This window comes from Arabidopsis lyrata (genome assembly GCF_000004255.2).
Source record: "Arabidopsis lyrata subsp. lyrata unplaced genomic scaffold ARALYscaffold_3, whole genome shotgun sequence".
Taxonomy (NCBI): domain Eukaryota; kingdom Viridiplantae; phylum Streptophyta; class Magnoliopsida; order Brassicales; family Brassicaceae; genus Arabidopsis; species Arabidopsis lyrata.
This window is the reverse complement of record NW_003302553.1, coordinates 11,179,064-11,195,050: the sequence shown is the minus strand read 5'-3', so window position 1 is coordinate 11,195,050 and position 15,987 is coordinate 11,179,064. Positions and strand designations below refer to the sequence as shown.

The following is a 15,987-nucleotide window of genomic DNA, read 5'->3' as shown; positions in this document are numbered from 1 at the left end:
CCAAAGCATTTAAGTGCCAATTTTCGTTAAGATCTTTTAGTCTGTCAAATCTGACGGCTGCAAATTAACCTAAGCTCTAATATGTTCTTTAAAAATCTTATTATCCACAGTAAATCAAATACATAATATATATGAAATGTAATAATATAAAAAATTGCTACATACTGTATTTTCAAACGTTATTTTCGAATTTAGCTTATTTCTTTTAGGTTGTTTGATTATTTCTATATTTCTTTTACAAACTTACATATAAACTAGATTTTAACCCGCGGTACACCGCGAGATGATTTATTTTTAAAGTTAGTATAAGAATATTTTGTAAATTGTATGTCCTTATAAAATATTTATTTATATTATAGTTTACAATTGTTATTAAGTAACGGTATACCACGAGTCCACGAGATAATTGTTAATAAACTGAGGATTTAACCCGTATTAAAGCGGCATGTTAATGATATTTATAAATATTGATTCAAATTTGTCCGCCATATAAACCCGTTCTAAAATATAACTCGTTCCGTAATTTCTTAACCCGTCCCGTAATTTATTTTTATTTTAAAATTTAATGATTATTTATTATATATAAAAGCTTACAAATCATATCATTCTCTAAGACATTTATATTTTAATAAACTGAAGATTTAATCTGTATTAAAGCGGCATGTTAATGATATTTTAAAATTTTATAAATATTGATTCAAACTCGTCCACCATATAACTTAGTTCCGAAATATAACTCGTCATGTAACTTCTTAACCCGTCCCGTGATTTGTTTCTAAAAGTAGTAATTTTTAAAATTTAACGATTATTTATTATATATAAAAGTTTGCAAAATTTATAATTTTTTAAGATATTTATATTTTATAGTTTACAATTGTTATTAAGTAACATTATACCACGGGACAATTTTTGGTTTTATAGTATCTTTGATCACAGATGTTATATATCAGATTATTTGGTCAAATGCTCGTATTAATTCATGCAAAAATAACTTTTTATATAGTATGTAATTATTTGATACTAAAGTAACCCTGATCAATACGAGAGTGAAATAGAAAGACTCTACAAGTAGACTAGACATTTTAGCATCCTCTCTATTTTGCATTTACCTTGTTAAAGGATTAGCAAATGTGGACCAGTTCTTACCCCATTGTTAATATAAGAGGCTTTTTGTTCTTTAATTTGACTATGTGATTCGCGGGTTCGGCGGCACTATAAATGCTTATTGGATCTTCTTGGCTAGTGACACCGATAATTAATCTCGCTACAGTACAAGGTCTACGACTAATAGAACTAAAAATTGAGAAGAACAACTAAACCGGTAAAAACAAAAGTATGTTGGAGGCTTTGAGATAAATGTAGTTACACAAGTACAGGTTAAATAACTAGCCAGGATTTTTAAAATGACGACCATATGTTTACTTGTTAATTATAAAGGTGTTTGCATTAATTTGCTCCATCTTGCAGAATATATGTAAATGTGGATGCAATCCAATATGCAAAAGCAACAGCTTGATAATGGAAACATAGAAACATGGAGATGGAAATGGAGTGAAAGTGAAAAACGAAGGCGAAGGTTGCTGCAAGAGCGGGCCAGTCCACGAGAGAAACTTATTAATGTCGCTGCCATATAGACGGGTAAACGGTTTTGTTCCTCTTTATAACTAAGGAGGGTTATAGAACATTACAATGTCAAGAACTTTTTGTGTTAAACTTTTTACTAGGATCTTTATTTTTTTCTTTGATCAAATATAGTTTGTGAAATGAGTTTCTAAGGCATTTTAGGTGTGTTTTGTTGTAGCGAAAAGATAGACAGACGCATCATTATTCAAATGTAGCTAATCTAAACTCAGATGGAAACACCAAACTCAAATCAAAACGAAGAACAAAAACATACCGAACCAAACATGAATTTGTAGGATAAAAAACTCAAAGACTTATGAGATCTGTCCGCAGTCGGCGATGATCACGGGCTTGGAAGGTACGCAGTTACCAGTTCCGACCTCTTTGTCAATACTCCTGATCACATCCAATCCTTCAACAACATGGGCGAACACAACATGCTCAGTATCGATAATAGGGCTCCCCTCCATGCAAATCATGAACTGAGATTCGTTGGTGTCAATACCACGGTTAGCCATGGCGAGGATACCTGGACCTGTTTGCTTATTGATGAAGTTCTCATCCTCGAAAAATCTGTCCCCATAGATTGATTCCCCTCCGGATCCGTCACCAGCAGTGATATCTCCTCCACATAACATTTGATCGGGAACCAGACGGTGGATGATTGATCCCTTGTAGTGGAGTGGCTTACCAAGCTTCCCCATGCCTTTCTCGCCAGTACAGAGGGCTCGGAAGTTCTCCGCCGTCCGTGGGGTCGTGTGGGCAAAGAGCTCTATCACGATCCGACCAGCCGGTTTGCCACCAACGGACATATCAAAGAAAACTTTAGGGTTAGCCATTTTCAAAGATGGATCAGTAAGGTTAGAGGTTTCTACTATGAGGGGTTCATCCTTAACTTGTTCAACGCCACCAGCCGGAGGATGAACATTAACGTTTAATCCGCCACCACCTCCACCAGCCGGTGGTACGAGTCCGACAACTGGTTTAACGTTAATTGTAAACTGACAACCAGCCGGAACATGAATTGTAAAACTCATTTCCATCTCCAGAGATATTAGGGAGAGATGCGACTGCGTTTGTGAATAAAATGAATTTATAGAAATTCATCTTCTAATTTAGGTTTAATTACATTCAGCTGTGATTTTTGTTTTGTAAATTAACAATCAGTTATGATCTTGATCTTACTTGCTAAATAAAATAAAGATATATATTTCATTTCCAACGTAAAAATTGTAAAATACTTATTGAATATATATACATAATTAGACGTGATATATTGGTGAATATCTAAAATTCTCAAATTATTAATTTACCTAGATCCTGGATTCAATGTATGATGTTAGATGACTAAATCAAATTTAATCCGGTGTTAAATATAAATTCATATTCTCACATTGCACTATTCACATATTGACTAAATGAAATTTAATCAGAGTAGTTATATTTGTCAACGTTATTACCAATTTCGTAATTATGTGTTTGCTTGTTAATTACAAAGGTGTTTGCATTAATTTTTTTTTTTTTTTGCATTAATTTGCTCCAATATGCAGAATATATGTAAATGTAGATGCAATCCAATGTGCAAAAGCAACAGCTTGATAGTGGAAACATAGAAACATGGATAAGGAAATGGAAGTAGCGGTGAAAGTGAAAAACGAAGGCTAAGGTTGCTGCAAGATCGGTGAAAGTGATGTCTGGTCCACGAGAGAAACTCATTTATATATGTAGCTGCCATATAGACCGGTAAACTATTTTGTTGCTCTTTATAACTAAGGAGGGTTAAGAACATTACAATTGATTAGATTTCGAATAATTGCAATGTCAAGAACTTTTTGTGTTACACTTTACTAAGATCTTTTTTTTTCTTTGATCAAAGATAGTTTGTGAAATGAGTTTCTAAGGCATTTTAGGTGTATTGCGTTGTTGCGAAAAGATAGACGACGCATCATTATTCAAATGTAGCTAATCTAAACACGATGGAAACACCAAACGAAGAACAAAAACATACCGGACCAAACCTGAATTTATAGGATAAAAGACTCTAAGCCCCTATGAGATCTGATCGCAGTCGGCGATCATCACAGGCCTGGAAGGTATGCAGTTATATTTTTTAATAGATTTATTGATTTTACAAAAGACTAGAATTTAACCCGCGGTACACCGCGTGGCTATATTTTTTAAAAAAATATAATGTTATTTTCTAAAGTTTAACTGAAGATATATCATATTAATTTGTATTTTTAAATATAGATATCTATCTATGTATTATTATCTAGTGTATGATTACTATTGTTTAGGTTTCAATTTTTAAAGTATAGATACGAAAACATACATTTTTTTTAAGTAACGATGTATGGTGGATTTTAAAATTTTGAATATTTGACTCCGAAGTATACCGTGGGTCGGTTTTTTAATAACTAAAAATTTTAAGTTGTATTTGTTTTGTTAATATTGTTTCTTTTGTTTTGTGTTTACGATTGTATAATTGTATTTTGATTGTTAATTTTAGGATTTCATCCTTAATATACCGTTATTAATATCGACCCAAACCCGTCATTCCATATAAACCCGTCTATATTATCCCATTAGCTAAATTATTAGTGTTATAAAATCCAAGAAAATAAATTATTATTGTAATAAAATCCAATAATTTTAGGATCTCACCCGTGGTATACCGTTCTTTGAATGATTTTAAATTTATATTACTAATATATATATTAAATTTATCATATAAAATATATGATTTCAGGTTTTTGTGTTTTTAATTTATTTAAATAAAGCAACGGCTTAAATGATGACATATATAGTTTTTTTCTTGTATGTGTATATAATTTTTCTATGTGAATATTTTGATTATTATAAATTAGTATTTTTATTACTATGCAAAATGTTAATATAAATATTTGCTATAAAAGTTTTTTGAAGATATATGGAAAGATTGTGTAGAGATTTTTAAAAACAAATTAGGCAAGATATTGTTTGGTTCATATCTTTTATTTAAATTTTGTAAAAGTAAATAATAAATGCCAATGGCATTCTTTGTAAATACATTCCAACTCCAGGATTTATTTGCTAAAAGTCATCCAAAAATGTATATATAGATTTATCAATTTTTTGAAGTATAAATAGGAAAACATACATTTTTTTTTAAGTAACGATGTATGGTGGATTTTAAAATTTTGAATATTTTACTCTGCAGTATACCGTGGGTCGGGTTTTTTATAACTGAAAATTTTAAATTTAAGTTGGATTTGTTTTGTTAATATTATTTCTTTTGTTTTGTGTTTAAGATTGTATAATTGTATTTTGATTGTTAATTTTAGGATTTCATCCGTGATATACCGTTATTTATTAATATCGACCCAAACCCGTCATCCCATATAAACCCGTCTATATTATCTCGTTAGCTAAATTATTAGTATTATAAAATCCAAGAAAATAAATTATTATTGTTATAAAATCTAATAATTTTAGGATCTCACCCGTAGTATACCGTTATTTGAACGATTTTAAATTTATACTACTAATATATATTTTAAATTTATCATATAAAGTATATGATTTCAAGTTTTTTGTGTTTTTTTTTATTTAAATAAAACAACGGCTTAAATGATGATAGATATAGTTCTTTTCCTGTATGTGTATTTGATTTTTCTATGTGAATATTTTGATTATTATAAAATAGTATTTTTATTGCTATGCAAAATGTTAATATAAATATTTGCTATAAATTTTTTTGAAGATATATAGAAAGATTGTGTAAATATTTTTAGAAACAAATTAGGCAAGATATTGTTTGGTTAATATCTTTTATTTAAATTTTGTAAAATTAATAATAAATGCCAATGGCATTCTTTGTAAATACTGCCCAACCCTAGGATTTATTTGCTAAAAGTCATCCAAAAATGTATATATAGATTTATGGAATTTTTATAAAAATATAGGTTTAATGTTATCTCTTTCTTAAAAATAAATTTGAACGAACGCATCTTTTTCTTAAAAACTATTCTTTATGTATTTTCACTTATAAATGGTTTTGGCATCATAAACAATTTTCAAAATAATAGTGTTTTGGATCATAAATGTTTCTTATATATGAACAAAACGGCAATGTTTTGGATCATACGGCCAGAGATGAACAAAGCGGTAACGTTTTATGTGCTTATATATATGTTTGGGTCCGGTTTGTGATAATTGGTGAAATACGAAAAAGAAGGCAAGAAGGGCAAAATTATACCCAAAAATTCTACCGTCTTCCTCCACCGCTTAATCAACTTATGAAAGTAAATAGGAGTTTTGATCTAAATCGGTTACAAAGGCTTTTTGATAATCATCCGTTAGAAGGCTTGCAGAGCTTTTCTCGACCATCTTCCTATACTATGCTACATTAGCAAACCATAAAAAACAGAGACATTAAAAGAAGAACATCGTTACTAATGAAGAAAACCATAAATGTAGCAAAACTACCTGCAGGGGAGGACCCATCGGAACCATTGGAAGCAAAGGAATCCTTGGATGTTGTTCCGGGATATGTGCTACTTGGGCATTCACTTCCGGATAGTGGATGAGAAACATGTCCACGTCGTTGATGCGGTAACGCCTAGTTGCAATGGTGAGGAGTGGATCACCATTAGGATTAACAGATACAGAATTCCAATATTCGACGGTCTCCTCTCCATTGGCATACTACATAAAAGACAAAAAAATTGATGATGGTTACTCAGAAAACACACAAATTAGTTTTTTTTTTATTACTTGAACGATCTGCGTTTCGTAGCGGTGACTATTAGCATAAGCGTGAAAATCTCTGCGTCTTAGCATATCAGTATTGCACAGAAATATGTCGTTATGAGGTTGGTGAACCAGAATCTCCCTCACCTCGAGAGTGTTGTCGTGAAGCAAAAGGTGAAGAACCTCACTGCAAGACAACCTCTTGTTGGCTACTCTATGTTGAATTTGTGAATAAACGAAAATTTAAATTGCAAGAACCTAATGTTGTGTACAATATATTTACAAATACTTATTCTGAATTTTAATAATAATTATTTTCATTTTATTAATTAAGCAGAAAATAGATATTCTATTTATAATAGTTATTTGCTGTGCAAAAAAAATTCAAAAAATGAGTTTTTTTTTTTGTTTTTGTAAACCCCAAAAAAAGAGTTTTAAATTGAAAAAGATAGATTTACAACCACAATTGCAATAACTATGATCATGGATAAGGATATATAGTTTTAATGATAAATGGTTTAAGAAAGAAACATTATTAGATTTAAAATAGAAATAATTTTTTTGAATACCAAAATCGTTAGTAGAGAAGATGCAAGTGTAATTGGGATGCCATGCGATGGGATTTTACCAATGCACAGCCAAGCGGTGGTGGAGGAGCGCCACGCGAATGTGGTGGTGGAGGAGCGCTAGGCGACGGTGGTTGTGGAGGAGCGCCAGGCGGCGGTGGTGGTGGAGGAGGAGCGCCAGGCGGCGGTGGTGATGGAGGAGCGCCAGGCGGCGGTGGTGATGGAGGAGCGCCAGGCGGCGGCAGTGGTGGAGGTGCGACAGGCGGTCGTGGTGGTGGAAGAGCTGGTGGTCGTGGTGGTGGTCGAAGAGGTAGAAAACATGTAATACTTCCAAGACGTGGTGGTGGTGGTATCTTGTCCAGTTTCACCAGGCATCTCTCTAGTCGTCGGAAACATGCACTTAAGGTAATTAAGACAGACTTGTTGTGTCTGTTTCATTGTCTAACTATTTTTGAGCCGAAAAGCCTTTCCTAACATCTTATAAATGGTTTTGGCATCATAAATAATTTTCAAAAAATTAGTGTTTTGGATCATAAATGTTTCTTATATATGAACAAAACGGCAATGTTTTGGATCATACGGCCAGAATATGAACAAAGCGGCAATGTTTTATGTGCTTAAATATATGTTTGGGTCCGGTTTGTAATAATTGGTGAAATACGAAAAAGAAGGCTAGAAGGGCAAAATTATACCCAAAAATTCCACCGTCTTCCTCCACCGCTTAATCAACTTATGAAAGTAAAAAGGAGTTTTGATCTAAATCGGTTACAATGGCTTTTTGATAATCATCCGTTAGAAGGCATTCACTTCCGGATAGTGGATGAGAAACATGTCCACGTCGTTGATGCGGTAACGCCTAGTTGCAATGGCGAGGAGTGGATCACCATTAGGATTAACAGCTACAGAATTCCGATATTCAACGGCCTCCTCTCCATTGGCATACTACATAAAAGACAAAAAAATTGATGATGGTTACTCAGAAAAGACACAAATTAGTTTTTTTATTACTTGAACCATCTGCTTTTCGTAACGGTGACTATTAGCATAAGCGTGAAAATCTCTGCGTCTTAGCATATCAGTATTGCACAGAAATATGTCGTTATGAGGTTGGTGAACCAAAATCTCCCTCACCTCGAGAGTGTTGTCGTGAAGCAAAAGGTGAAGAACCTCACTGCAAGACAACCTCTTGTTGGCTACTCTATGTTGAATTTGTGAATAAACGAAAATTTAAATTGCAAGAACCTAATGTTGTGTACAATATATTTACAAATACTTATTCTGAATTTTAATAATAATTATTTTCATTTTATTAATTAAGCAGAAAATAGATATTCTATTTATAATAGTTATTTGCTGTGCAAAAAAAATTCAAAAAATGAGTTTTTTTTTTTGTTTTTGTAAACCCCAAAAAAAGAGTTTTAAATTGAAAAAGATAGATTTACAACCATAATAACTATGATCACGGATAAAGATAGTTTTAATGATAAATGTTCTATATGTCTTAAATTCAAAGGTTTTGTGTTTAAGAAAGAAACATTATTAGATTTAAAATAGAAATAATTTTTTTGAATACCAAAATCGTTATTATCATACAAAAATTTAAAATTTTGTTAAATATTTTCCAATCAAACTATAATGTCATAAAATTGGAAACAAACATTAGATAGATTTACAACTATATTTATGATTACCAAGAAAAAAACTATATTTCTGATTACATATATGAATAGATCTTATTCGCTATTATGAGTATTTATAAGTACAATGCATGATTCATTCTATTAAAAACACGCACAATATTAGAATTAACGTCATAACACTTCATGCAAATATTTTTATGTGGTGGATCGCGGGTCCGATCCTAGTTTCTTTCACAAAAGTACATGTAAAATTATAGTCTAATAGCTTATGGTAAAAATGCTCGTATTTATTCATTGCAAAAGTAACTTTTATTGGATACTATAGCGTCAATATCATCAGTTGCTGAAAAGAAAAAAATGTGTCCATATGACCATATTAATCACGTCCAGGTAAGTCTATGCTAAATAGTGATGATGAGTCTATGTCACTAAAGCTGAAGTTAATCTTAATTAACTCATTCCATTAGCTTATCTTGTTATCTAACACTTATTTTGTTTAACTTAACCATTTGTTTCTTGATTAAATCGTGACTAAGTTTACCATTGGATCACACCGTCTACGAAATTTAATATTCCGAATTGAAAACATAAGATATAACAACATAATTAAGCCATTGGCTCAAGTACAATTTGCAACACTTTGTGCAATAAGAGTGTTTTTGTTTTGTAATTAACTTAAGAATTTATCACTTCATCTAATTCGTCATGAACTAGCGAATTTTCTTGATCTGATTTATCATCCGACGAAACTTATGAGGCTTCATGGATGCTATCGAGAAAATACGTGTGTAACAAACCCATAAGGAACCCATTCCAATAAAACCTCCCAAAAGCGAGTAACATGTCGAACAAGAACTTCCTTAACTCCATATACCTAAAGCGTTTTTTGAAGACTTGTTACGATTTGTCTTCAGTTTCTATCTTTATAACGATGTCTTGGTTTGTTGTCTTTAATTTGTTGCAATACTTTTGGAACTTTTCTGCCACGGTCCATCATACTTAATGATGGAGCTTTGCTGCTTATTGCTTATGAAAAGAACCAAAAAAATTAATAAGAGACGTAAAAAAGTAGCAAACTTTATCGTCCTATAACTTCTTTTGGTCCTTCACTTTAGCTTATGTCCTCAAGCTTCTTTTAAATGTCAACATCTTTACCACATTATTTTATTATCCGCCATATCTAAATATATTTGTTATCATAAAGTACACAATATCCACGAGTATTTAATATTTAACATTATCATGATACATGCATCTCCTCTTTTTCCACAACCACTTGTGCATGCATATACCTAAAGAAATGATTTGTTTTTTCTTATTTATTATCCTGCAACACTATTGGTTCCTCTGCTCTGGCTCATGGAGGAAACCACCAGAGAAATGTTCTCACCACCTAATTTACCTCTTGAAATGATGGAAGAGATTCTCTTAAGACTACCCGTAAAGTCTTTGACGCGTTTCAAATGTGTTTGCAGCTCATGGAGATCTTTGATCTCAGAGACTCTGTTTTCTCTGAAACACGCTTTGATCTTGGAGGCGTTGAAGGCAACCACTTCCAAGAAGAGTCCTTACGGAGTCATCACAACTTCTCGGTACCATCTCAAGTCGTGTTGTGTCAATTCTCTGTACAACGAGTCAACGGTCAACGTTTTTGAACATGATGGTGAGCTTTTAGGAAGAGATTACTATCAAGTCGTGGGGACTTGTCATGGATTGGTTTGTTTCCACGTAGATTACGAAAAAAGCCTCTACTTGTGGAACCCAACCATCAAGGTTCAACAAAGATTGCCTGGTTCGGATCTTGAAACGAGCGATGATGAGTTTGTTGTAACGTATGGGTTTGGTTATGATGAATCTGAAGATGACTATAAAGTGGTTGCATTGTTGCAAAAAAGACACCAAATGAAGACAGAGGCAAAGATCTACTCAACGAGACAAAAGCTATGGAGTAGCAACACGTGTTTCCCATCTGGAGTTGTTGTTGCTGACAAATCAAGATCCGGAGTCTACATCAACGGGACACTAAATTGGGCAGCCACTTCCTCATCATCACCATGGACCATCATATCATATGATATGTCACGCGATGAGTTCAAACAACTTCCTGGGCCAGTTTATTGTAGCAGAGGATGTTTTACAATGACGCTTGGAGATTTGAGAGGATGTCTTTCGATGGTGTGTTATTGCAAAGGAGCTAACGCAGATATTTGGGTGATGAAGGAGTTTGGAGAAGGAGAATCTTGGTCTAAACTCTTGAGCATTCCTGGTTTGACTGACTTTGTTCGACCGCTATGGATCTCAGACGGTTTAGTGGTTTTATTGGAGTTTAGATCCGGTTTAGCTCTCTATAACTGTGCCAATGGAGGGTTTCAGTACCCAGTTTCAGACAGCTTAAGTGGTTGTCGCGACGCCAAAGTTTATGTCAAGACAATGGTTTCTCCAAATGATCTTTGACCTCTCCAAATATTATGGCTGGTCAACATTTCTGAATGTTATCTTTTTTTTTGTAAAGTAGGAACAAATTCGATTTATTTAGTTCTATTCGATAACACTAAGATTTTTCAAATTCAGTTGTTAGAAAAGAAACAGTGCCAATACAAAAATTTCATTTCAAGAATTTGTAATCTGGATTTGTTTCGGTTACTTATATGCACATCAATATTATACATCTACTTAGGAAAAAAAATCTTGTTTTCTTAATTCTCTTTAATCGTAAAATTACATTCTCATGTGGGAAACAAACCAAAAAAAAGTTCCTAAGAGGAAGTAATTTGGGCCGTTAGATCAGGAAGCTACTTTATCAGAGCTGGAGCTCCGACCAGATCCTGAATTAGTGAAGACAGGAGTGTCTCTAGTAGGCATTGAGACAGAACCACGACCACTTCCACCTACGCTGTTTCCCATATCTTTGGTCTTGTGAAGCAGAAATGTTCCTGACAAAATCGTCACAAACCCACACAACTGTGTTGCAATCTTCAATCCACTCTGAGAAGCCCAATCCTGTGATCTCACATAGAGGAATCCTTAAGAAAATAATTATTTACTTGAGAAAGAAGAAAAAGGTATTAGAGATTTGAATTGACCTTGAACATGATCATACTAGCTATGATTGTGAAAGTTGTGAACATAACGTAGTAAACCGGAGAAATAACAGCTGTATTGAATGTATCCAACGCCTTTTTTGCCAGATACAAAGAGAAAAATTCAGCAAAATGAATATAAAAGCCAGCGGTATCGCGATATCGGTTAAAATTTACTAGTTTTTTTTTTGTTTACCTTGTTCAAGTAGTTGATTTGCAAAAGGCAACAAGTTGCAACTACTAAAATGAAAATCCAAGTGTTGAAGTATTTGAACTGATTCGTCCCCGAAAATGTCAGTTTAATCGCAATCGCCACAGCTTTGACACTCATAACCTAAAACACACACAAGAAAGCCTGAGCAAATTTCCCTTGAAACATAGTTAACAAAAAGATATAGCTCAAGAAAAACGTACAGTAAGAGAACCCATTAAGGAACAGATTCCGACATATACTATCATATGGGTCTTCCCGTAGCGCGGTTCATAGTAGAAGATCAGTATAGCCACCACAACCACAATCACAGCAGAATACACAAGGAAACCTGATGAAACAGAGCTTCCATATATACATCAGTCTTCACTAGAATCGATTTCGCACACCAAAACTTGCAGTAATAATTATGAACATATACCTGGTTCGATAGCAAGCTGCCATATTTGCTTGACTGATTCAATTTTCTGTTCATGCGGGGCGTGTAAGACTATAGTTGTAGACCCAACAACACAAAGAATGCAACCGAGTATCCCAAACATATGCAGTTTCTCTTGCAAAATAAAATGCGCGAGCACTGCGCTGCATAAAACATGGATCTTTGTTTTCAAGAAAACCATATTCTATAATCTAAATATGATATTGATGCCACTTTCAACAATAAAAATACCTGAATATGATACTTAAAGCTCCCAAAGGTGTAACAAGAATAGCCGGTGCAAATGCATAGGCCGCAAAATTAGCTACTTCCCCAACAATCACTAAATTAAGAGATAAAACACACGTTTAGTCAATTCAACAGAATCTTGAAAAACATTTTTGCAGAATTTGATAAGACTTACTTGTTATCATTCCAGCCCACCACCATGGTTCCTTTAAATATCCATACCCTCCTTCACCTGCTCGGACACCGCTAGCACCGGCTTTCTTGAGACCTTTTTTCTTGATGATGAAGCTAGAACCAATAAAAATACTTGAAGACACTGCTAAAATGACTCCATTTATGTTATCAGGTGACATTTGATCCATCTTAGCTATATATAATTTGTTTATATATAAATAAGATGAATCAGCCTGAAATATGAAACTCCCAGAATAATTTTTTGGGGAGACAGATTCCAAATCACTTCAAAGAGATTCTTGCATCTGGAGACAAAAAAAAAAAACAGAACAAGAACATCAAAAGGCAATTATTTCTGATTTTAAGATAAACTATAGAGAAAAGATAAGCAAAGGCACATACAAATTCCAAATGATTACTTTAATAATTAGCTCATCAACCAAAACACAAGAATCGATTCAGAGAAAAAATATATTAAAATCCCAACAAATGATAGAACAAACAAATATATAAACCCAGAGAGAAAATAGAATCATATGGAATTCAAAAGAAGAAGAAAAATCGACTAATGATACTAAGGAAAATAAGAAGACAAATCTTTAATTATACCCCAAACAAAAAAAACACAAGAAGAAGAAGAAAGAGACAAAAAATTTACTTCAAAAATAGAATCAAAGCGATGCTTGAGAGAGAATATACGGTCCTTGAAAGTTTTGAAATTTTGATTAGACTTGTTCCTCTGATTTTTTGCAGAAAAATTAACGTATGAAACCTCAAAACCCTCTCATATACGTTACCTAAATCTAACATTAACTATTAATTCTCAAATCAATAAAATATCTCCAGTAATTAAGTCAAGAACACGCCAAAGAAGTAAATCCAATTTATTCACGATCATCAAAACTACACAGCACTCATATACGATTTGAGATTGTGATTGGCAAAAAGAAAAAAGATAAATTAAAGTAGGCAAAAAAAAATATCACGAGCAAGAACGTGTTATATTTAGAATATTCGAATGGTACCTTTAACTTTGCCACGTTCTCTTCTCCCCCAAAAAAAAACAAGCAAACAAACAAAAAATAAAAATTAAGAAGAAGAATCTGAGTCTAAAGAGGCCATGGACGAACAATAACTAAAAATTTCTAGTTGTTTTTGTTCTTCTGTTGAAACTGAAACAAATTAGGGTTTTTGTTTTTTTTTTTTTTCTACTGGAAGATTTGAAGAATCTGAGAGAGAGAGAGAGAGAATCCAGCGGATATAGGTAACGCAACAGCTCAGAAATTCTTAATGCACATTATTCTCTTAACAATTTACATGCTCGCCACCTTCTTTAATTGCTTCCTTTTTCATTTACATTTTTTTTTTTGGTTAAAATTGCTTCATTCTTACTTTTATTTCTCTCTTACAAAAGCAATTTATGGTATTTAATAGAAAAATAAAATCTTGAAAATGATTTTATTTGATTTTTTTCTATATTTTCTTACTTCTGTTGTGGAGAATATGGAAGTCATTCAATTACGCTAGTGAAATGTTTTTTGTATACAAATAAACCATCTAAAGGTGTTTTAAAAAAAAACCATCTAATATTGACGAAATCACGGTCCAAAAATCAAAATAAAATGGTTATTTTTAGATATCTATGAAACTTATAAATCACACTAGATTTTAACCCGCGGTACACCGCGGGATGGTTTAATTTTAAAGTTAGTATAAAAATATTTTGTAAATTGTATCTCCTTATAACATATTTATTTATATTATAGTTTACAATTGTTATTAAGTAACGGTATACCACGAGTCCACGAGATAATTATTAATAAACTGAGGATTTAACCTGTATTAAGGCGGTATATAAATATTGATTCAAATTCGTCCGCCATATAAATCATTTCCGAAATATAACCTGTTCCGTAATTTCTTAACACGTCCTGTGATTTATATTAAAAAAAATAAGGATTAAATCCGTATTGAAGCGACGGATTAATGATATTTTAATCTTTTTATTATTGTTGATTCAAAAACCCGTCCCGCCAAAAAACTCATTTATTTTATTAATGTTCTTATTTATGATATGATTCTGAATCATTGTCTAAATATTTTAATCGATGTAGAACGTTGAACACACATTTTCGTCAATTGGATAATATATGTCCGTTTTAAAAATTTCGAATCACAGTATATGCAGAAAAAAAATTGATTTTTTTTTTTACTTTATGTATTATATGATGATTCAAAACAGTTAAAAACAAATCAAACAAAGATGATAGGGGAATCATAATTATAAATCTTAATCAAATCTTCTAAAAATCTAAATTATTAAATATGGAATATCCGGTGTATGAGTTGGGTTAAATATAACCCGACCCAACAAATTTTTTGTGAAAGAATTTTTAAAATGGGTCGGATATCCGATATACCCGAAAGCTTTTTTACCCAACCGTCACAAAAAGTGCTGCGATTATACTAGTATAGATAAAAGGATATACCATGAAAATATATACCGGTAAGAAATTAAGGTCCAAAGTCAGCCTTTAAGTTTTATCACCATGACAAATTTCGTAAATAGTGCAAAGACCAAGAATTTTTGATTGTAGTTTATGATGTAGCTACATTGAGAATGAAAGAAAGAAAAAAACAAATTCAGTTCAACCAGTGAAACTTGTCGAAAGAATGTTAGGCCTTTTAACAAAAAAAAAAAAAAACTTTGACAAAATGTTTTAAATAAAAAGGTTTAGACGACGTTACAAAACTTGGGGATGTACCTTTAGTGAAGTGGTTAAGTCCACTTGACTCCGCTTTCTCCACCGGAGTTCGATTCCAGTAAGTCGCGTTACCCTGCGTAGTAGGGATTGGCTATGGATCGGGCTTTGTCGATCCAAAGATGTAAAAAAAAAAAAAAGACGACGTTACAAAACAATGGAATTCTATGTTTTTTTATAGAATTAATTCCATTTAATGAATTGAGATACTTTAATGTCAATATGTTTTAAGTCAAATTAATTTTCTTGAAATTTCAAAAGTAGTGTTCAAAAGTATGTTTCGTCCATCCATACACTCAAAAGTAGATTTTTTACCACATTGCCGACCACATCACTGTGTCTCATCCCTTCTTCTTTTTTTTTTTTTTAATATCTGGAAGTTCAAGCCCAAAGACCATACATCTTTTAGAGACGGGACTCACACCAGGTTAATTCATCTCTTTTGGAGAAGAGATCCTTCCCAACGGGCGTCGAACCCAGTACCTCCACCTGGGAGATTTATCACTGGGCCAACACAATGTTGGTGTGTCTCA

The 15,987-nt window shown here is 32.7% G+C and overlaps 4 protein-coding genes across 6 annotated transcripts; 2 read left to right on the top strand and 2 right to left on the bottom strand.

Annotated features, from left to right (window-relative positions):
• Nucleotides 1-1,499: 1,499 nt before the first annotated feature.
• On the bottom strand, nt 1,500-2,776 carry LOC9319536 (peptidyl-prolyl cis-trans isomerase CYP19-1). Its single transcript, XM_002883423.2, has one exon. The coding sequence runs from the start codon at nt 2,664-2,666 to the stop codon at nt 1,938-1,940; it is 729 nt and encodes a 242-aa protein (XP_002883469.1). The 5' UTR covers nt 2,667-2,776; the 3' UTR covers nt 1,500-1,937.
• A 4,189-nt stretch (nt 2,777-6,965) lies between these two features.
• On the top strand, nt 6,966-7,456 carry LOC110230071 (rRNA 2'-O-methyltransferase fibrillarin-like). Its single transcript, XM_021032057.1, has 2 exons — nt 6,966-7,325; nt 7,442-7,456. Exons 1-2 carry the CDS (start codon nt 6,966-6,968, stop codon nt 7,454-7,456), a joined length of 375 nt encoding a protein of 124 aa, XP_020887716.1.
• A 1,666-nt stretch (nt 7,457-9,122) lies between these two features.
• LOC9319535 (F-box/kelch-repeat protein At3g23880) lies at nt 9,123-11,166 on the top strand. Its single transcript, XM_002885556.2, has one exon. The coding sequence runs from the start codon at nt 9,920-9,922 to the stop codon at nt 11,012-11,014; it is 1,095 nt and encodes a 364-aa protein (XP_002885602.2). The 5' UTR covers nt 9,123-9,919; the 3' UTR covers nt 11,015-11,166.
• A 38-nt stretch (nt 11,167-11,204) lies between these two features.
• On the bottom strand, nt 11,205-14,022 carry LOC9319534 (probable magnesium transporter NIPA1). Of its 3 annotated transcripts, none has more exons than XM_021033287.1 (8): nt 13,718-14,022; nt 12,694-12,997; nt 12,522-12,612; nt 12,273-12,433; nt 12,055-12,182; nt 11,837-11,974; nt 11,644-11,736; nt 11,205-11,560 (listed from the first exon to the last, which is right to left on the bottom strand). In XM_021033287.1, exons 2-8 carry the CDS (start codon nt 12,878-12,880, stop codon nt 11,345-11,347), a joined length of 1,014 nt encoding a protein of 337 aa, XP_020888946.1. In that variant the 5' UTR covers nt 12,881-12,997; nt 13,718-14,022; the 3' UTR covers nt 11,205-11,344. The 3 variants fall into 3 exon arrangements, with proteins under 3 accessions (XP_020888946.1, XP_002883467.1, XP_020888947.1); XM_002883421.2 differs by lacking the exon at nt 13,718-14,022 and adding an exon at nt 13,351-13,684; XM_021033288.1 differs by lacking the exon at nt 13,718-14,022 and adding an exon at nt 13,095-13,307.
• Between the last annotated feature and the right edge of the window lie 1,965 nt (nt 14,023-15,987).

What these genes read in the sequence shown, in the direction of transcription:
- LOC9319534 (XM_021033287.1), bottom strand. Translation starts at nt 12,880, where the DNA reads ATGGATCAAATGTCACCTGATAACATAAATGGAGTCATTTTAGCAGTG. An exon ending in GCTTTAAGTATCATATTCAG is followed by an intron (nt 12,434 to 12,521) that starts GTATTTTTATTG and finishes TGTTTTATGCAG; the next exon opens with CGCAGTGCTCGCGCATTTTA. An exon ending in CCTTAATGGGTTCTCTTACT is followed by an intron (nt 11,975 to 12,054) that starts GTACGTTTTTCT and finishes TGTGTGTTTTAG; the next exon opens with GTTATGAGTGTCAAAGCTGT.
- LOC9319536 (XM_002883423.2), bottom strand. Translation starts at nt 2,666, where the DNA reads ATGGAAATGAGTTTTACAATTCATGTTCCGGCTGGTTGTCAGTTTACA.
- LOC110230071 (XM_021032057.1), top strand. Translation starts at nt 6,966, where the DNA reads ATGCGATGGGATTTTACCAATGCACAGCCAAGCGGTGGTGGAGGAGCG.
- LOC9319535 (XM_002885556.2), top strand. Translation starts at nt 9,920, where the DNA reads ATGGAGGAAACCACCAGAGAAATGTTCTCACCACCTAATTTACCTCTT.